At 51.0% G+C, this 14,149-nt stretch overlaps 1 protein-coding gene across 1 annotated transcript in view; it reads right to left on the bottom strand.

Annotated features, from left to right (window-relative positions):
• Positions 1-14,149, bottom strand: part of LOC147119958 (leucine-rich repeat flightless-interacting protein 2-like) — a 172,310-nt gene that overhangs the window by 131,020 nt on the left and 27,141 nt on the right. The window contains exon 7 of the mRNA XM_085984185.1: positions 12,160-12,210. Coding sequence (XP_085840311.1) covers positions 12,160-12,210 — 51 coding nt within the window. The remainder of the gene's footprint in view (positions 1-12,159; positions 12,211-14,149) is intronic.

Raw genomic sequence — 14,149 nt, 5'->3', positions numbered from 1 at the left:
TGTATAACACGGGTACACTACTGGTGGGTACAGGTCTGTCAATGTATAACACTGGGGTACAGTACTGGTGGGTACAGGTCTGTCACTGTATAACACTGGGGTACAGTACTGGTGGGTACAGGTCTGTCACTATAACACTGGGGTACAGTACTGGTGGGTACAGGTCTGTCACTGTATAACACGGGTACAGTACTGGTGGGTACAGGTCTGTCACTGTATAACACTGGGGTACAGTACTGGTGGGTACAGGTCTGTCACTGTATAACACTGGGGTACAGTACTGGTGGGTACAGGTCTGTCAATGTATAACACTGGGGTACAGTACTGGTGGGTACAGGTCTGTCACTGTATAACACTGGGGTACAGTACTGGTGGGTACAGGTCTGTCACTATAACACTGGGGTACAGTACTGGTGGGTACAGGTCTGTCACTGTATAACACGGGTACAGTACTGGTGGGTACAGGTCTGTCAATGTATAACACTGGGGTACAGTACTGGTGGGTACAGGTCTGTCACCAATCATGGGAGCAATCTGAAGTAATGAACTAATAGTAAGAACACTCTGGCCTAGAAATTCAGTATCGCCACGTTTGGGGCGCTACAGTCGGGAGTGCGTTAAATTTAACGCCAGGCGCAACTTAGCGCCACCCTCAGCGAAATTGAGTTGCATCGCCCCAAGAGGTTGTTGCTGCGCTAAAGCAGGCGGTGCACGACTATCCTAAGGCGCTAAGCCGGCGAGCCGAGGCGCTACCACCGAGGGCGGGCGCAGCGCAGGTGCGGCCAGTTAGCGATTGCAGGCAGACACGCTGGCGCCGGTCACCTCTTAAAGGGGGAGGGTCGACTTGGCTTGCAGCCACGCCCTGCACATTGGAGCCCTGATCCTGGGCCTGGACAGACCTGCTGCGACATCGCTACGCCTACGACCATGGAGAGGGTGAGGGAGCGAGCGCAGCACTTCAGTGAGGGGGCCCTGAAGGTTCTGGTTGGCACAGTGGAGCGCAGGCGACCTATCCTCTTTCCTGACAGTGGCAGGAGGCCACTGCCCAACGAATATAGAAAAGCTTGGAGGAAGCTGGCACACAGAGTGACCTCCAGCAGCATGGTCCCTAGGACCCCGACGCAATGCAGGAAGAAGTTCAACAACCTCACTCGGGTTGTCAGGGTGAGTACCCTTTCTAGTATCCTCTTCATCCCTGCATGTGCACCTCACTTTATGGCCAAAGGGTCCTGAAAGCCCCAATGCCCAGCCCTCATCCAACACCTATGGGCCTCTCATGAAACTCACATGCACATTCACCACTTTACACACTGTCAGGGCTATTCCACCATGGGAGGCAGTGCACCCAAGATCAGGGCTTGACACTGTCAGAGCTATTCCACCATGGGAGGCAGTGCACCCAAGATCAGGGCTTGACACTGTCAGGGCTATTCCACCATGGGAGGCAGTGCACCCAAGATCAGGGCTTCACACTGTACTCAGAGCCCGTCCTTTCTCTTGCAGGGCAAGCTGGCCCACAATAGGAGGTAGCAGCAATGGACCGGGGGAGGCCGTCCTGAACTTAAAGACCTCAGCGAACTGGAGCAGCGAGTGGAACGGATAATGGCAGGCTGGCTGATTGGCCCCGTCGCCACTGGAGATGCCGACCCCGTTCTGGACAGCGATGGTAAGGTCATGACCTTTTTGACCTCTCTCTTTCCACTTGTGCCTCACACCAGCATCCTTTGCCACTATCGAACCAATGCAGTGCATTGCAGCACTCATGTCTCCCTCGCTGCCGCCCTGTCCTCATGCTAAAGCAACTCTTGTACCTCCCTGCTTTCAGATGCTGATTCACCAGTTGAGGAGGCAGGCCCTCAAGCTGCCACTGTGAGTGAATTGGAAGGCGAGGAGGAGGAAGAGGAAGCCGGTACATCAGTGCCACCCTCAGCCGAGGCAGCCCATGGCCATGATGGGGACACGTCTTCCCTGGAGGGGAGCAGGGGGGAAGGGTCTGAGGAGGGTGAAGCTCCGGGGCCCAGCGGGCTGCAGCAATGCGGGGGGGGGGGGGGTAGGGAAGCTCAGCGGCCTTCTCCCCGGAGGGAGAGTGTGGCCTCCAGCCCTGCTACAGTGAGCGCAGAGGAGGTGCGGCTCCTTGCTGAAATGGGCGCCCAGGCTAAGCGCAGGCACACTGAGCTCATGGCTGCAGTGGCAAGGATGCTTGACTCCATAGAGTCACTGGCAAGGAGTGTACAGGAATTCGGGGCAGCACAGGCAAGGAGTCTGCAGGACTTCGGTGCAGCACAGGCGGCTTCCAGCCAAGTGCTTAGTCGTGCCATGCAGTCACTGGCTGGTCTGATGCAGACACAGATCAGGGCCACACGAGCACTAACTGCTGCCACCCTCGCTGGATCGGCCAGGATTCGCCGGGGCCCTCGCCGCGCCGCAGCAGCCCAGCAGTCTGTGCTTCAGCAGATTGCTGCGCATGCTTCAGTGCTGCCCCGTGCGAGTGCCAGTGTTTCGGCCGACCAGAAAGTGCCTGTGCTCTGTCAAGTTGGCAGCATTCCTGCTGCCAACACTGTCACTCCTCCACTGCAGCTGCCACCACCCGTAGGACAGACTGCTGCCGCCCAAGCAGAGTTGGAGCAGTCAGCAACCGGGCCCTCCAGGCCCAGAGCTGGTCCAGGCCGTCCCCCAAGGGCATCTGCCGACTCACTATCTGACCCTCAGCAGCCTTCCCCCAGCCTTGCTGCAGCCACTGGGGTCCCATTGCGGAGGAGCTGCAGGGCGGGAAGGGGCCAATCTCGGAAGTGAGGCAGATCACCCTCACAGGCCAAAAAGTAGGAGGTGTGGCAAAATGTTGTGTTTTTCTTGTGAAGGCCGAGGATCATGTTCATTTTTGTTTAACTCTTTTGTTCATTGTCTCCAGGTTGTGAGAGCCAGTTATGTGTCTGACTGCTTTTTGGGGGGTTTCTCTGTATTTGTTTGTCATGCTGGAGGGGCACAGAGTTTGTTAAATAAATAATTGTCTTTATTCAGATTGTGCATGTTTGCACTTTGAACTATTTGTTGCCTTGACCGGCTCAGGGTTTGCGGAGCGGGTCCATTCATGTTCTTTCAATGCACAAGCCATTCCCTGAGAGGGGGCCTAGAACCGAGTTGCAATAAGCCGCCGACGGACGGCCCTTGCACTTTGTGCCTCCCTCCCGTCTTGGTGCTCCTCCTCCTCCTCCTCCTCCTCTGGTGGTCCTCCAATGTCTGCTGGCAATGGCTGAGTCCTGAGGATAGCTAGGTTGTGCAGCATGCAGCACACTACAACGAAATGGGAGACTCGCTCAGGCGAGTACTGAAGGGCTCCCCCGGAATGGTCCAGACAGCGGAACCGTTGCTTTAGCACACCGATTGTGTGCTCAATGATGTTCCTGGTCGCTTGATGGCTGTCATTGTATCGCTCTTCAGCAGGGGTGCTGGGTGCACGGAGCGGGGTCATCGGCCAGGTGCACAAAGGATAGCCCTTGTCCCCGAGAAGCCAGCCTCCTGGGTGAGACGGGGCTTTGAAAATGTCTGCCACAGAAGTCTGGCGCAGGATGAAGGCGTCGTGGCTGCTGCCTGGAAAGCGGGCATTGACAGCTAGTATCAGCTGCCTGTGGTCACACACCAACTGCACGTTCAACGAATGGAACCCCTTCCGGTTGCGGTAATCCTCGGCATTCTCTAGAGGCGCCCGCAAAGCCACATGCGTGCAGTCAATGGCGCCCTGGACCATGGGGAAGCCCGCTATTCTTGCAAATCCCATGGCACGCTCTTGCTGCTTGTCCAGGGTCATGGGGAAGGAGATGTACTGACGTCTCCTTTTGAAGAGGGCATTCGTGACCTGGCGGATGCAGCAATGCACCGCGAACTGGGAGACATTGGCAATGTCCCCAGTAGCGGATTGGAAGGAGCCGGTGGCATAGAAGTTGAGAGCCACTGTCACCTTCACTGCCACCGACAGAGACGTCCTGCTCCTCAGCTGAGGCTGCACATCTCTCTGAAGCAGGTGGCAGATCTCAGTTACCACCTCCCTTCTGAATCGAAGCCTCCGAATGCACTGCTCCTCAGACATGTTGAGGTAGGAGAAGTGCTGGTGGTATACCCTGGGAGGGTAAGGCCTCCTGTGCCGACGCCTGTTGGCCCTCCTCCGTCTGGCCATGATTGGCACTCTCTCTCGGCGTCTCTGAGCCCTTTCAATGCAATGGAGAAACCCAACGTTTCCACCCATTGCAGCCCCCATTATATGTGGCCACTCAAGGCTATGGCACTGAAAAATCAATCCAACTGCATAGCTCTGTGCTGAAGCCAGAAGTACCTGTGCGAGCGCTGAGTCAAAGCAGAAAGCTCTCTCCCTTTGTCTCTCTCTCACACAGAAGGAGTGGTCCAAATTGGCTACCAGAAAGAATGCAGGAAGAGCCCCCATTAAATAACGCCCCCCAGCCCCACAGCGACTGGGAACCATTCTGGGAACCGTTCCACTCAACCAGTCACTGGGAGCGCCAGGCGGAAAGGGGGGCGCCACTGAAGATCCGGTTCGGGGCCCCCCAAGGGCGTTGCACCATGAAATGACGTCAGGAGCTGCGCGCGCAGCTGAGCGGACGTTGCGGTTTTGAGCCGCCGCTAAATGTTCACTCAAGTTCGCTAGAGGCGCAGATCGCGCCGCACCTGGGCGCTAGCCGCTTCATGCCCCACTTATCGCCCTCTTAAGGCGCTAGCGGCTGGCGCTACCAACTGAATTTCTAGGCCTCTAATTTTAATATCTGCCTGAAGCAACTTAGACTTTGCACAGACACTAAGGCCATTGATGCAGGTGTGAAGGTCTAACAGAATCTGAGGAGCAGCTAAGTGAAGCTCCGTTTTGCCATGGTGTCAGTGTAGGCTCGGACTCTGGTTCCAGACTACATTTACAGTCTGTGTCAGTGTGAACCGAACTTCACAGTGATGCTCCGGCTGTGGTGTGAACATGAATGAAGACATGTACCACAGAATCTGAAATGTAGTTTTCCTCCAGTGTGTGCACAAAATAAGACAACGGACATCAGCAGCTGAGAAATCCCCAAACAGTGGGATATCGAGGCCAATGTTAAGCAGGACGGGGGAAAGCAAACAGCCCGGGATCCAGGCCCCCAACCAGACTGCCCATTCGACCAAACACAGACCCCAAATCAGATTGTGTATCCAACCACACACAGACCCCAAATCAGACGGTGTATCTGAGCACACACAGACCCCAAATCAGATTGTGTATCCGACCACACACAGACCCGAATCAGACTGTGTATCCGACCAGACAGACACCAAATCAGACTGTGTATCCGGCCAAACACAGACCCCAAATCAGACTGTGTATCCGACCACACACAGACCCCAAATCAGACTGTGTATCCGACCAGACACAGACCCCAAATCAGTCGTGTATCCGACTACACACAGACCCCAAATCAGACTGTGTATCCGACCAGACACAGACCCCAAATCAGACTGTGTATCCGACCAGACACAGACCCCAAATCAGTCTGTGTATCCGACTACACACAGACCCCAAATCAGTCTGTGTATCCGACCACACACAGTCCCCAAATCAGACTGAGTATCCGACCACACACAGACCCCAAATCAAACTGAGTATCCGACCACACACAGACCCCAAATCAGACTGTGTATCCGACCACACACAGACCCCAAATCACACTGTGTATCCGACCACACACAGACCCCAAATCAGACTGTGTATCCGACCACACACAGACCCCTAATCAGACTGTGTATCCGACCACACACAGACCCCAAATCAGACTGTGTATCCGACCAGACACAGACCCCAAATCAGACTGTGTATCTGACCAGACACAGACCCCAAATCAGACTGTGTATCCGACCACACACAGACCCCAAATCAGACTGTGTATCTGACCACACACAGACCCCAAATCAGTCTGTGTATCCGACCACACACAGACCCCAAATCAGACTGTGTATCCGATCACACACAGACCCCAAACCAGACTGTGTATCCGACCACACAAAGACCCCAAATCAGACTGTGTATCCGATCACACACAGACCCCAAATCAGACTGTGTATCTGACCACACACAGGCCCCAAATCAGACTGTGTATCCGACCACACACAGACCCCAAATCAGACTGTGTTTCCGATCACACTCAGACCCCAAATCAGACTGTGTATCCGACCACACACAGACCCCAAATCAGACTGTGTATCCGACCACACACAGACCCCAAATCAGACTGTGTATCCGACCACACACAGACCCCAAATCAGACTGTGTATCCGACCAGACACAGACCTCAAATCAGTCTGTGTATCCGACCACACACAGACCCCATTCAGTCTGTGTATCCGACCACACACAGACCCCAAATCAGTCTGTGTATCCGACCACACACAGACCCCAAATCAGACTGTGTATCCGGCCACACATAGACCCCAAATCAGACTGTGTATCCGACCACACACACACCCCAAATCAGTCTGTGTATCCGGCCACACACAGAGCCCAAATCAGACTGAGTATCCAACCATACACAGACCCCAAATCAGACTGTGTATCCGACCACACACAGACCCCAAATCAGACTGTGTATCCGACCACACACAGACCCCAAATCAGACTGTGTATCTGACCAGACACAGACCCCAAATCAGACTGTGTATCTGACCAGACACAGACCCCAAATCAGTCTGTGTATCCGGCCACACACAGAGCCCAAATCAGACTGAGTATCCGACCACACACAGACCCCAAATCAGACTGAGTATCCGACCACACACAGACCCCAAATCAGACTGTGTATCCGACCACACACAGACCCCAAATCAGACTGTGTATCGGACCAGACTGTGGTGATTATTCTTGTTTTATAAGAAGCATTGTAATTGGTTGCCTGTTTTCCTGCCTTGAGATATATGCTGTAAACTTATTGGTTAGTTGATTCCATGTGACCTGTGGTGGCCATCTTAAATTCAGTTTTCTACAGTTTGGTTGAGACTGGGTGCTCAACATGTACTTGCTGGTTTTTTAAGGTTAATAAAGCCTAGCTTTTGAAAGGCAATCTACACTTTATTTCAATTTATTAACCTTTTCCTATAATGGAACGATATCTTCGACCGGAACGATTTAATGCTGACCCTAATTCTGCAGGAGTGGATGATCAATGGAAACATTGGTATCGTACATTTAAAAACTTTTTGGGTGTGTTGGATCAGCAATCTCTAAATAAGTTGGATATACTAATCAACTACATTGCTCCGGATGTGTATAAGTATATCTTGGACTGTGAAACTTATGAATTGGCTATTGCTACGTTGGAAATTTTTTTTGTTAAACCCAAAAATGAGGTATTTGCACGTCACCTTTTATCTGCCCGTAGGCAGCAGGCGGGAGAATCCTTGGATGCTTATTTACAAGCACTTCGGCGCCTTGGTGCTAACTGTAATTATAAGGCCGTGTCTGCAGAAGAACATAGGGAAGAGTCGGTACGGGATGCATTTATTAATGGATTACTGTCTAGGTCAATTCGTCAGCGGTTATTAGAAAATAAGATCTTGGATCTTAAGAGTGCTTTTGAGCAAGCCTCTACATTGGATTTGGCTCAGAGAAGTTCGGATTCTTATGCTCTTTTTGATTGGCCTGCGACCGTGGTTTCGGCAGTTCCGGATGAAAGGGAGTTACGTGGATTTAATAGGAGTGGTTTGCCAGATTCCGAAAGAGTTTCTACTTCGGCAGCTGTTGCCTCTAGGATTCAGAAGTGTTATTTTTGCGGGAACGCCCGGCACCCCCGTCTGAAGTGCCCTGCCCGGGAGGCTGTGTGTAGTAAATGCGGCAAGGGAGGTCATTACGCACGTGTTTGTAAATCGGTTGCCTCCTCTGCGACCATTCAGCCTTTAGATAGGGCGTTTATTGCATCAGTTTCTGCCGCCTTTTCCCATGGCCTAAACAAAGCTATAGTTATGGCCCAAGTTAATGGGTTAGAAGTGAAGGCTCTTATAGATACGGGCAGTACTGAGAGCTTTATAAGTCTTCAGTTTGTGAGGGAGAAGCGTTTGAAAATTTCGCCTGTTTCCTATCAGGTGTGTATGGCTCAGACGACTCTCACCTCACAAGTAGCTGGTTGTTGCCTTGTGAAATTAATTCTCCTAGGTAATACGTATACTGATATACGCCTATCCGTTCTGCCTAATCTCTGTGCGGACATTTTGATTGGTCATGATGTGCTTCAATTACATGAGTCCCTCAGTCTTTCTTTCGGAGGAACCAAGCCACCTTTGTCTATTTGTGGATTAACTTCTTTATTCATTTCTCCATTATCACTTTTTTCCAATTTGATGCCGGACTGTAAGCCAATTGCTACCAAGTCAAGAAGGTATAGCAGTCAGGATAAAGAATTTATTAATTCTGAAGTTCAACGCCTTTTATCGGAAGGAATCATTGAACCTAGTTTTTCGCCCTGGCGGGCACAGGTAGTTGTCACCACTAATGAGAGACATAAGAAGCGAATGGTGATAGACTACTCTCAAACTATTAACAGGTATACTCAATTAGATGCGTACCCCCTGCCTAAGGTTGATGAGCTTATCAATAAAGTATCTCAATATAAGGTTTTTAGCACTATTGATCTAAAGAGTGCTTATCATCAGATTCCTATCGCTAAGAGGGACAAACCATATACGGCCTTTGAAGCTGGTGGAAAGCTGTACCAGTTTTGCCAAGTACCATTCGGTGTTACTAACGGTGTCGCCTGTTTTCAACGGGCAATGGATGCTTTTATAAGTGATAACTCTCTCTCTGACACCTTCTCATATTTAGATGACATCACGGTGTGTGGCAAATCAAGGGTGGAGCACGATTTTAATCTAGAAAGATTCCTTCAAGTTGCGGAAAAAGTTGGCTTAACTTTCAATAATGAGAAGTGTATCTTTTCGACCACCGAGGTAAATTTACTGGGGTATATTATCTCGGGAAACAAGATTAAACCAGATCCAGAACGGCTGCGACCACTGATTGATTTACCTTGCCCTATTAATTCTAAGGCCTTGCAACGAGTTGTTGGACTGTTTTCTTATTATTCTAATTGGATTGCAAACTTCTCGCAGAAGATCCGGCCCCTTATTCGGGTTACGACATATCCTCTATCATGGGAGGCCAGGATGTGTTTTGATAATCTTAAAAAGGATATCCTTGGAGCAGTTGTGCATTCTATTGATGAGCAGGTTCCCTTCGTGATTGAGACGGACGCTTCCGATTTTGCAATTGGGGCTACCCTGAACCAAAATGGAAGACCTGTGGCCTTTTTCTCACGTACTCTGAGCAATAGTGAGCAGAGACATTCATCAATAGAGAAAGAGGCGTACGCAATAGTAGAAGCACTGCGTAAATGGAGACATTATTTATCTGGGCGACATTTTACGTTAGTAACTGACCAAAAATCTGTGTCCTTCATGTTTGATGTCAAACATTTCGGAAAGATTAAGAATGATAAAATAATGAGGTGGAGGATCGAGTTGGCATGCTACCATTTCGATATAGTCTATCGTCCGGGGAAGGATAATGTTGCCGCTTATGCGCTGTCGAGGGCTTATTGTTCTGTGCTTCACGGAGATACGCTTATTAATCTTCATAATGCTTTGTGCCATCCTGGTGTTACGAGGATGATACACTTCGTACGCAGTAAGAATTTGCCCTTTTCAGTTGAAGACGTCAAGCGGATGACTTCGTCATGCTCTGTCTGCGCCCGGTGTAAACCGAATTTCTTTAAGCCTCAACGAGCTCATCTTATAAAGGCTACTTCTCCCTTTGAACGCCTGAGCGTTGATTTTAAGGGGCCTCTTCCTTCAACGACTCAGAATCGATATATATTTACTGTTGTGGATGAGTTTTCAAGGTTCCCTTTTGCTTTTCCTTGTGCAGATGTATCAGCTGCTACAGTTATTAAATGTCTGACTCAACTTTTTGTCATCTTTGGGATGCCTGCGTATATCCATTCGGATCAGGGAAGTTCTTTTATGTCTTCCCAGTTGAAGGAATACCTCCAGAGTCGGGGAATTTCTACTAGCAGAACTACCCCGTATAATCTCCAGGGTAATGGACAGTGCGAACGATACAATGGGGTGATCTGGAAGGCAGTTATGTTGGCTTTGACATCCCGGAACCTTAAGAATACACAGTGGGAAATGGTACTGCCTGATGCCCTGCATTCCATTAGATCATTGCTTTCAACGGCTACTAATGTGACCCCCCATGAAAGGCTCTTCAACTATCCGCGGAGATCTACTACGGGATATTCGGTACCTTCATGGCTTACTATGCAGGGACCTGTGCTGCTCCGACGCCATGTTAGACTGTCAAAGTATGATCCTTTAGTGGAGGAGGTGGAGCTATTGGAGGCAAATTCCCAATATGCTCACATTCGATTCCAAGATGGGAAAGAAAGTACAGTTTCAGTTAAAGACTTAGCTCCTTGTGGTGGCCAGCCCTCTTCTGAGGACATTAACAATAGCCATAATTCAGATAATGTTGATGTCGTCACAGATACTACGAACATTTCCAATCCTATTGCAGACACTTACAATTCTCTTAGTCTGCCCCCGATGGATGTTCATGACCCTCCCAGTCTACCTTCTAATGGGACTTCTAATCCGGAAACCGTTGATAATCGGGATATTGATAGCCTCCCTGCAGAAGATATTTCTGTGTCTCCTGGTGTGGGAGGGCAAGGAACTCCACCAAGGCTAAGAAGGTCGACATGAACAAGATATCCGGTCGACCGATTAAAAATGGACTTTTAAAATAATTAATAATTTAATAGTAAAATTTTAAAATTGTTGAAGGCATTATACATGTATTGCTCTAGTCATAAATAACTAATTGTAAACTGTAAAGGCTACCTAGGTTGAAGTATATTTTAAAAGGAGGGGTGAATGTGGTGATTATTCTTGTTTTATAAGAAGCATTGTAATTGGTTGCCTGTTTTCCTGCCTTGAGATATATGCTGTAAACTTATTGGTTAGTTGATTCCATGTGACCTGTGGTGGCCATCTTAAATTCAGTTTCCTACAGTTTGGTTGAGACTGGGTGCTCAACATGTACTTGCTGGTTTTTTAAGGTTAATAAAGCCTAGCTTTTGAAAGGCAATCTACACTTTATTTCACAGACACAGACACCAAATCAGACTGTGTATCCGGCCACACACAGACCCCAAATCAGACTGTGTATCTGACCACCCACAGACCCCAAATCAGACTGTGTATCCGACCAGACACAGACACCAAATCAGACTGTGTATCCGGCCACACACAGACCCCAAATCAGACTGTGTATCCGATCACGGTGTTTCTGTGGCATGGTTCAACTGTTCCAATCAAATAATCCTGACTTCCTATACAATACAATACAATACAAATCGCTTTATTGGCATGATAAGGTACATCTTATGTTGCCAAAGCATCAAAATACATTTATGGTTGAACACATAAACGCGGTTCCATTCATACAGTGTATAAACAGGTATATCCCTGAGTTTATAAATATATTTTCGCCTTGTTTATATATATCCTTGTCTTAGTTTACTGGTTGTCCCTCTGTTCATGGCAAGCTGTAACATAGTGTGCCGCCAGTGTTACACAGCTTCTCTCCTCCCCCAGTAGGAATGGGAGTTTTTGGTTGTCAGTCAGATTTCTGAATTCAGGGCATATTTGTGAGAATTTTTGATAGAAATTCTCTCTGATGCACTGATATTTTCCACAGGCTGTGAGGAAGTGCATCTCTGTCTCAACTACTCCCTGACTGCAGTGAGAGCATAGCCTGTCTTCTCTTGGCAGCCTGGTCTGCCTGTGTCTGCCTTTTTCGATCGCTAGGCTATAACATCAGATGCAGCTTTTGACCAGTACTTTACACCATAACGGGCTTGAAATTAGAATCTATAATTCATAGCACTGCTGGTTAACGGGAGACGTGTAGAAATTGTCCAGAGATCGTCCCGTTCTAGCTCCTGCGGCAGAGAGCCAGCAATCTCACACAGAGTGAGGGAAGATCCACAACATCACCAGAGAGGGTCCCGGCATGGAATTGAACATCCAAACAACCCTTCCAACAATCACTGTGATAGAAAATAAAATGGAACTAACCCGGACACTGCCACGACTCCCCACTGACGCCCAGTCATCTTCATCAGACACCTGCATGAGAAACAAGAGTGTGAGCAGAAAGGTAATACAGACTGAGCAAACCTGAAATAGAGAGGAGCAAAGCAGGGAATGGGGGGCGCAGATGGTGAGACAGATAGGCAGAGTGAAAGAGATGCAGAGAGAGAGACAGTACGCGAGAGAGAGAGAGACAGATAGAGCGTGAGAGAGAGAGAGTGTGTGAGAGAGACAGAGCGAGAGAGAGAGACAGAGCACGAGATAGGGAGAGACAGAGCGCGAGAGAGGGAGAGACAGGGCGCGAGAGAGAGACAGGGCACGAGAGAGGGAGGGACAGGGCGCGAGAGAGAGAGAGACAGGGCACGAGAGAGGGAGAGACAGAGCGAGAGACAAAGCGCGAGAAAGACAGACAGTGCGTGAGAGAGACAGAGCGAGAGAGAGAGAGACAGAGCACGAGATAGAGACAGAGCGTGAGAGAGAGACAGAGCACGAGAGCGCGAGAGAGACAGCAAGAGAGAGACAGAGCGCGAGAGAGAGAGACAGAGCGCGAGAGAGACAGACAGCGCGAGAGAGTGAGACAGAGCGCGAGAGAGAGAGACAGAGCGCGAGAGAGGAAGAGTGCGAGAGACAGAGCGTGACAGAGAGAGACAGGGCGCAAGAGAGACAGAGCGTGCGAGAGACAGGGCGTGAGAGAGAGCGAGACAGGGCGCGAGAGAGGCAGAGCGCGAGTGACAGAGCATGAGAGAGAGACAGAGCGCTAGAGAGAGAGACAGGGCGCGCGAGAGAGAGACAGCGCGAAAGAGAGAGACAGAGCGCGAGAGACAGAGAGCGAGAGATGGGACACTATGGGGGGAATTTTAATCTGGGTGCGGGTGTGGGGTTAAATGGCTCCAACTCGCCGACATCCAAGTTTTACCCGAGCCGGGACGAGGGGCGGGCAGCAAACCCGCTCCCAGGAGGTGGGTTGGAGTTTTAAATATGTCAAATAGGCTGAAAGCCTCGGATTTAACCTGCTTTGCAGGTCTAACCACAGATGGCCGGGTTTGGCGAGGTAAGGACAGCCTCGGGAAGCAATCCTTGTGAGCCAGGAGGAACAGGAGTGCTTCCTCCCGTCCACCTGAGCTCCCCCCGCCATTAGACCCTCCCCCGTACAACTCCCCACCCCGGGATCAGAGCGTCACCATTAGACCCTCCCCCGTACAACTCCCCCCCGCCCCCCCCGGGATCAGAGCGTCACCGTTAGACCCTCCCCCGTACAACTACCCCCCCGCCCCCACCCCCGGGATCAGAGCGTCACCGTTAGACCCTCCCCCGTACAACTCCCCAACCCCCCCGGGATCAGAGCGTCACCGTTAGACCCTCCCCCGTACAACTCCCACCACCACCCCCCCCGCCCCCCGGGATCAGAGCGTCACCGTTAGACCATCCCCCGTACAACTCCCCCCCCCCCCCCCCCGCCCCCCGGGATCAGAGCGTCACCGTTAGACCCTCCCCCATACAACTCCCCACCCCCCCCCGGGATCAGAGTGTCACCGTTAGACCCTCCCCCGTACAACTCCCCACCCCGGGATCAGAGCCCCCCCCCGTTAGACCCTCCCCTGTACAACTCCCACCCCCAGGATCAAAGCCCCCCCGTTAGACACCCCCCCCCCGTACAACTCCCCCCCGGGATCGGAGCCCCCCCACCTCGGGTTTGAGACTGGACCCTCCCACTGCCCCAGCTTGGGGACTGGACATTCCCACTCCTGCGGCCTCCTCCGGAGCGTTCCCCGCTAGACTGGAAGCCAAGCCTGTCAACCAGGCTGACCTCCGGGCGTGGAACCTGTCAATGATGTGAGACATATGCTGTAGAGTTAAATCTCCACAGCGTGCGGGGAAACCCTGACTTCCGGGTTTCCCGTGTTCTAACACCCCCCTGCCCCACCAACCCCCCACCCCCCGGCCTGTCGGTCAGTAAAAATTCCCCCCTACTGAG

The sequence above is a fragment of the Somniosus microcephalus genome, chromosome 4 (assembly GCF_052327205.1).
Source record: "Somniosus microcephalus isolate GS21.2 chromosome 4, FLI_Smic_1.0, whole genome shotgun sequence".
NCBI lineage: Eukaryota > Metazoa > Chordata > Chondrichthyes > Squaliformes > Somniosidae > Somniosus > Somniosus microcephalus.
The sequence above is the reverse complement of the archived record's forward strand: the minus strand, read 5'-3'. Positions and strand labels throughout refer to the sequence as shown.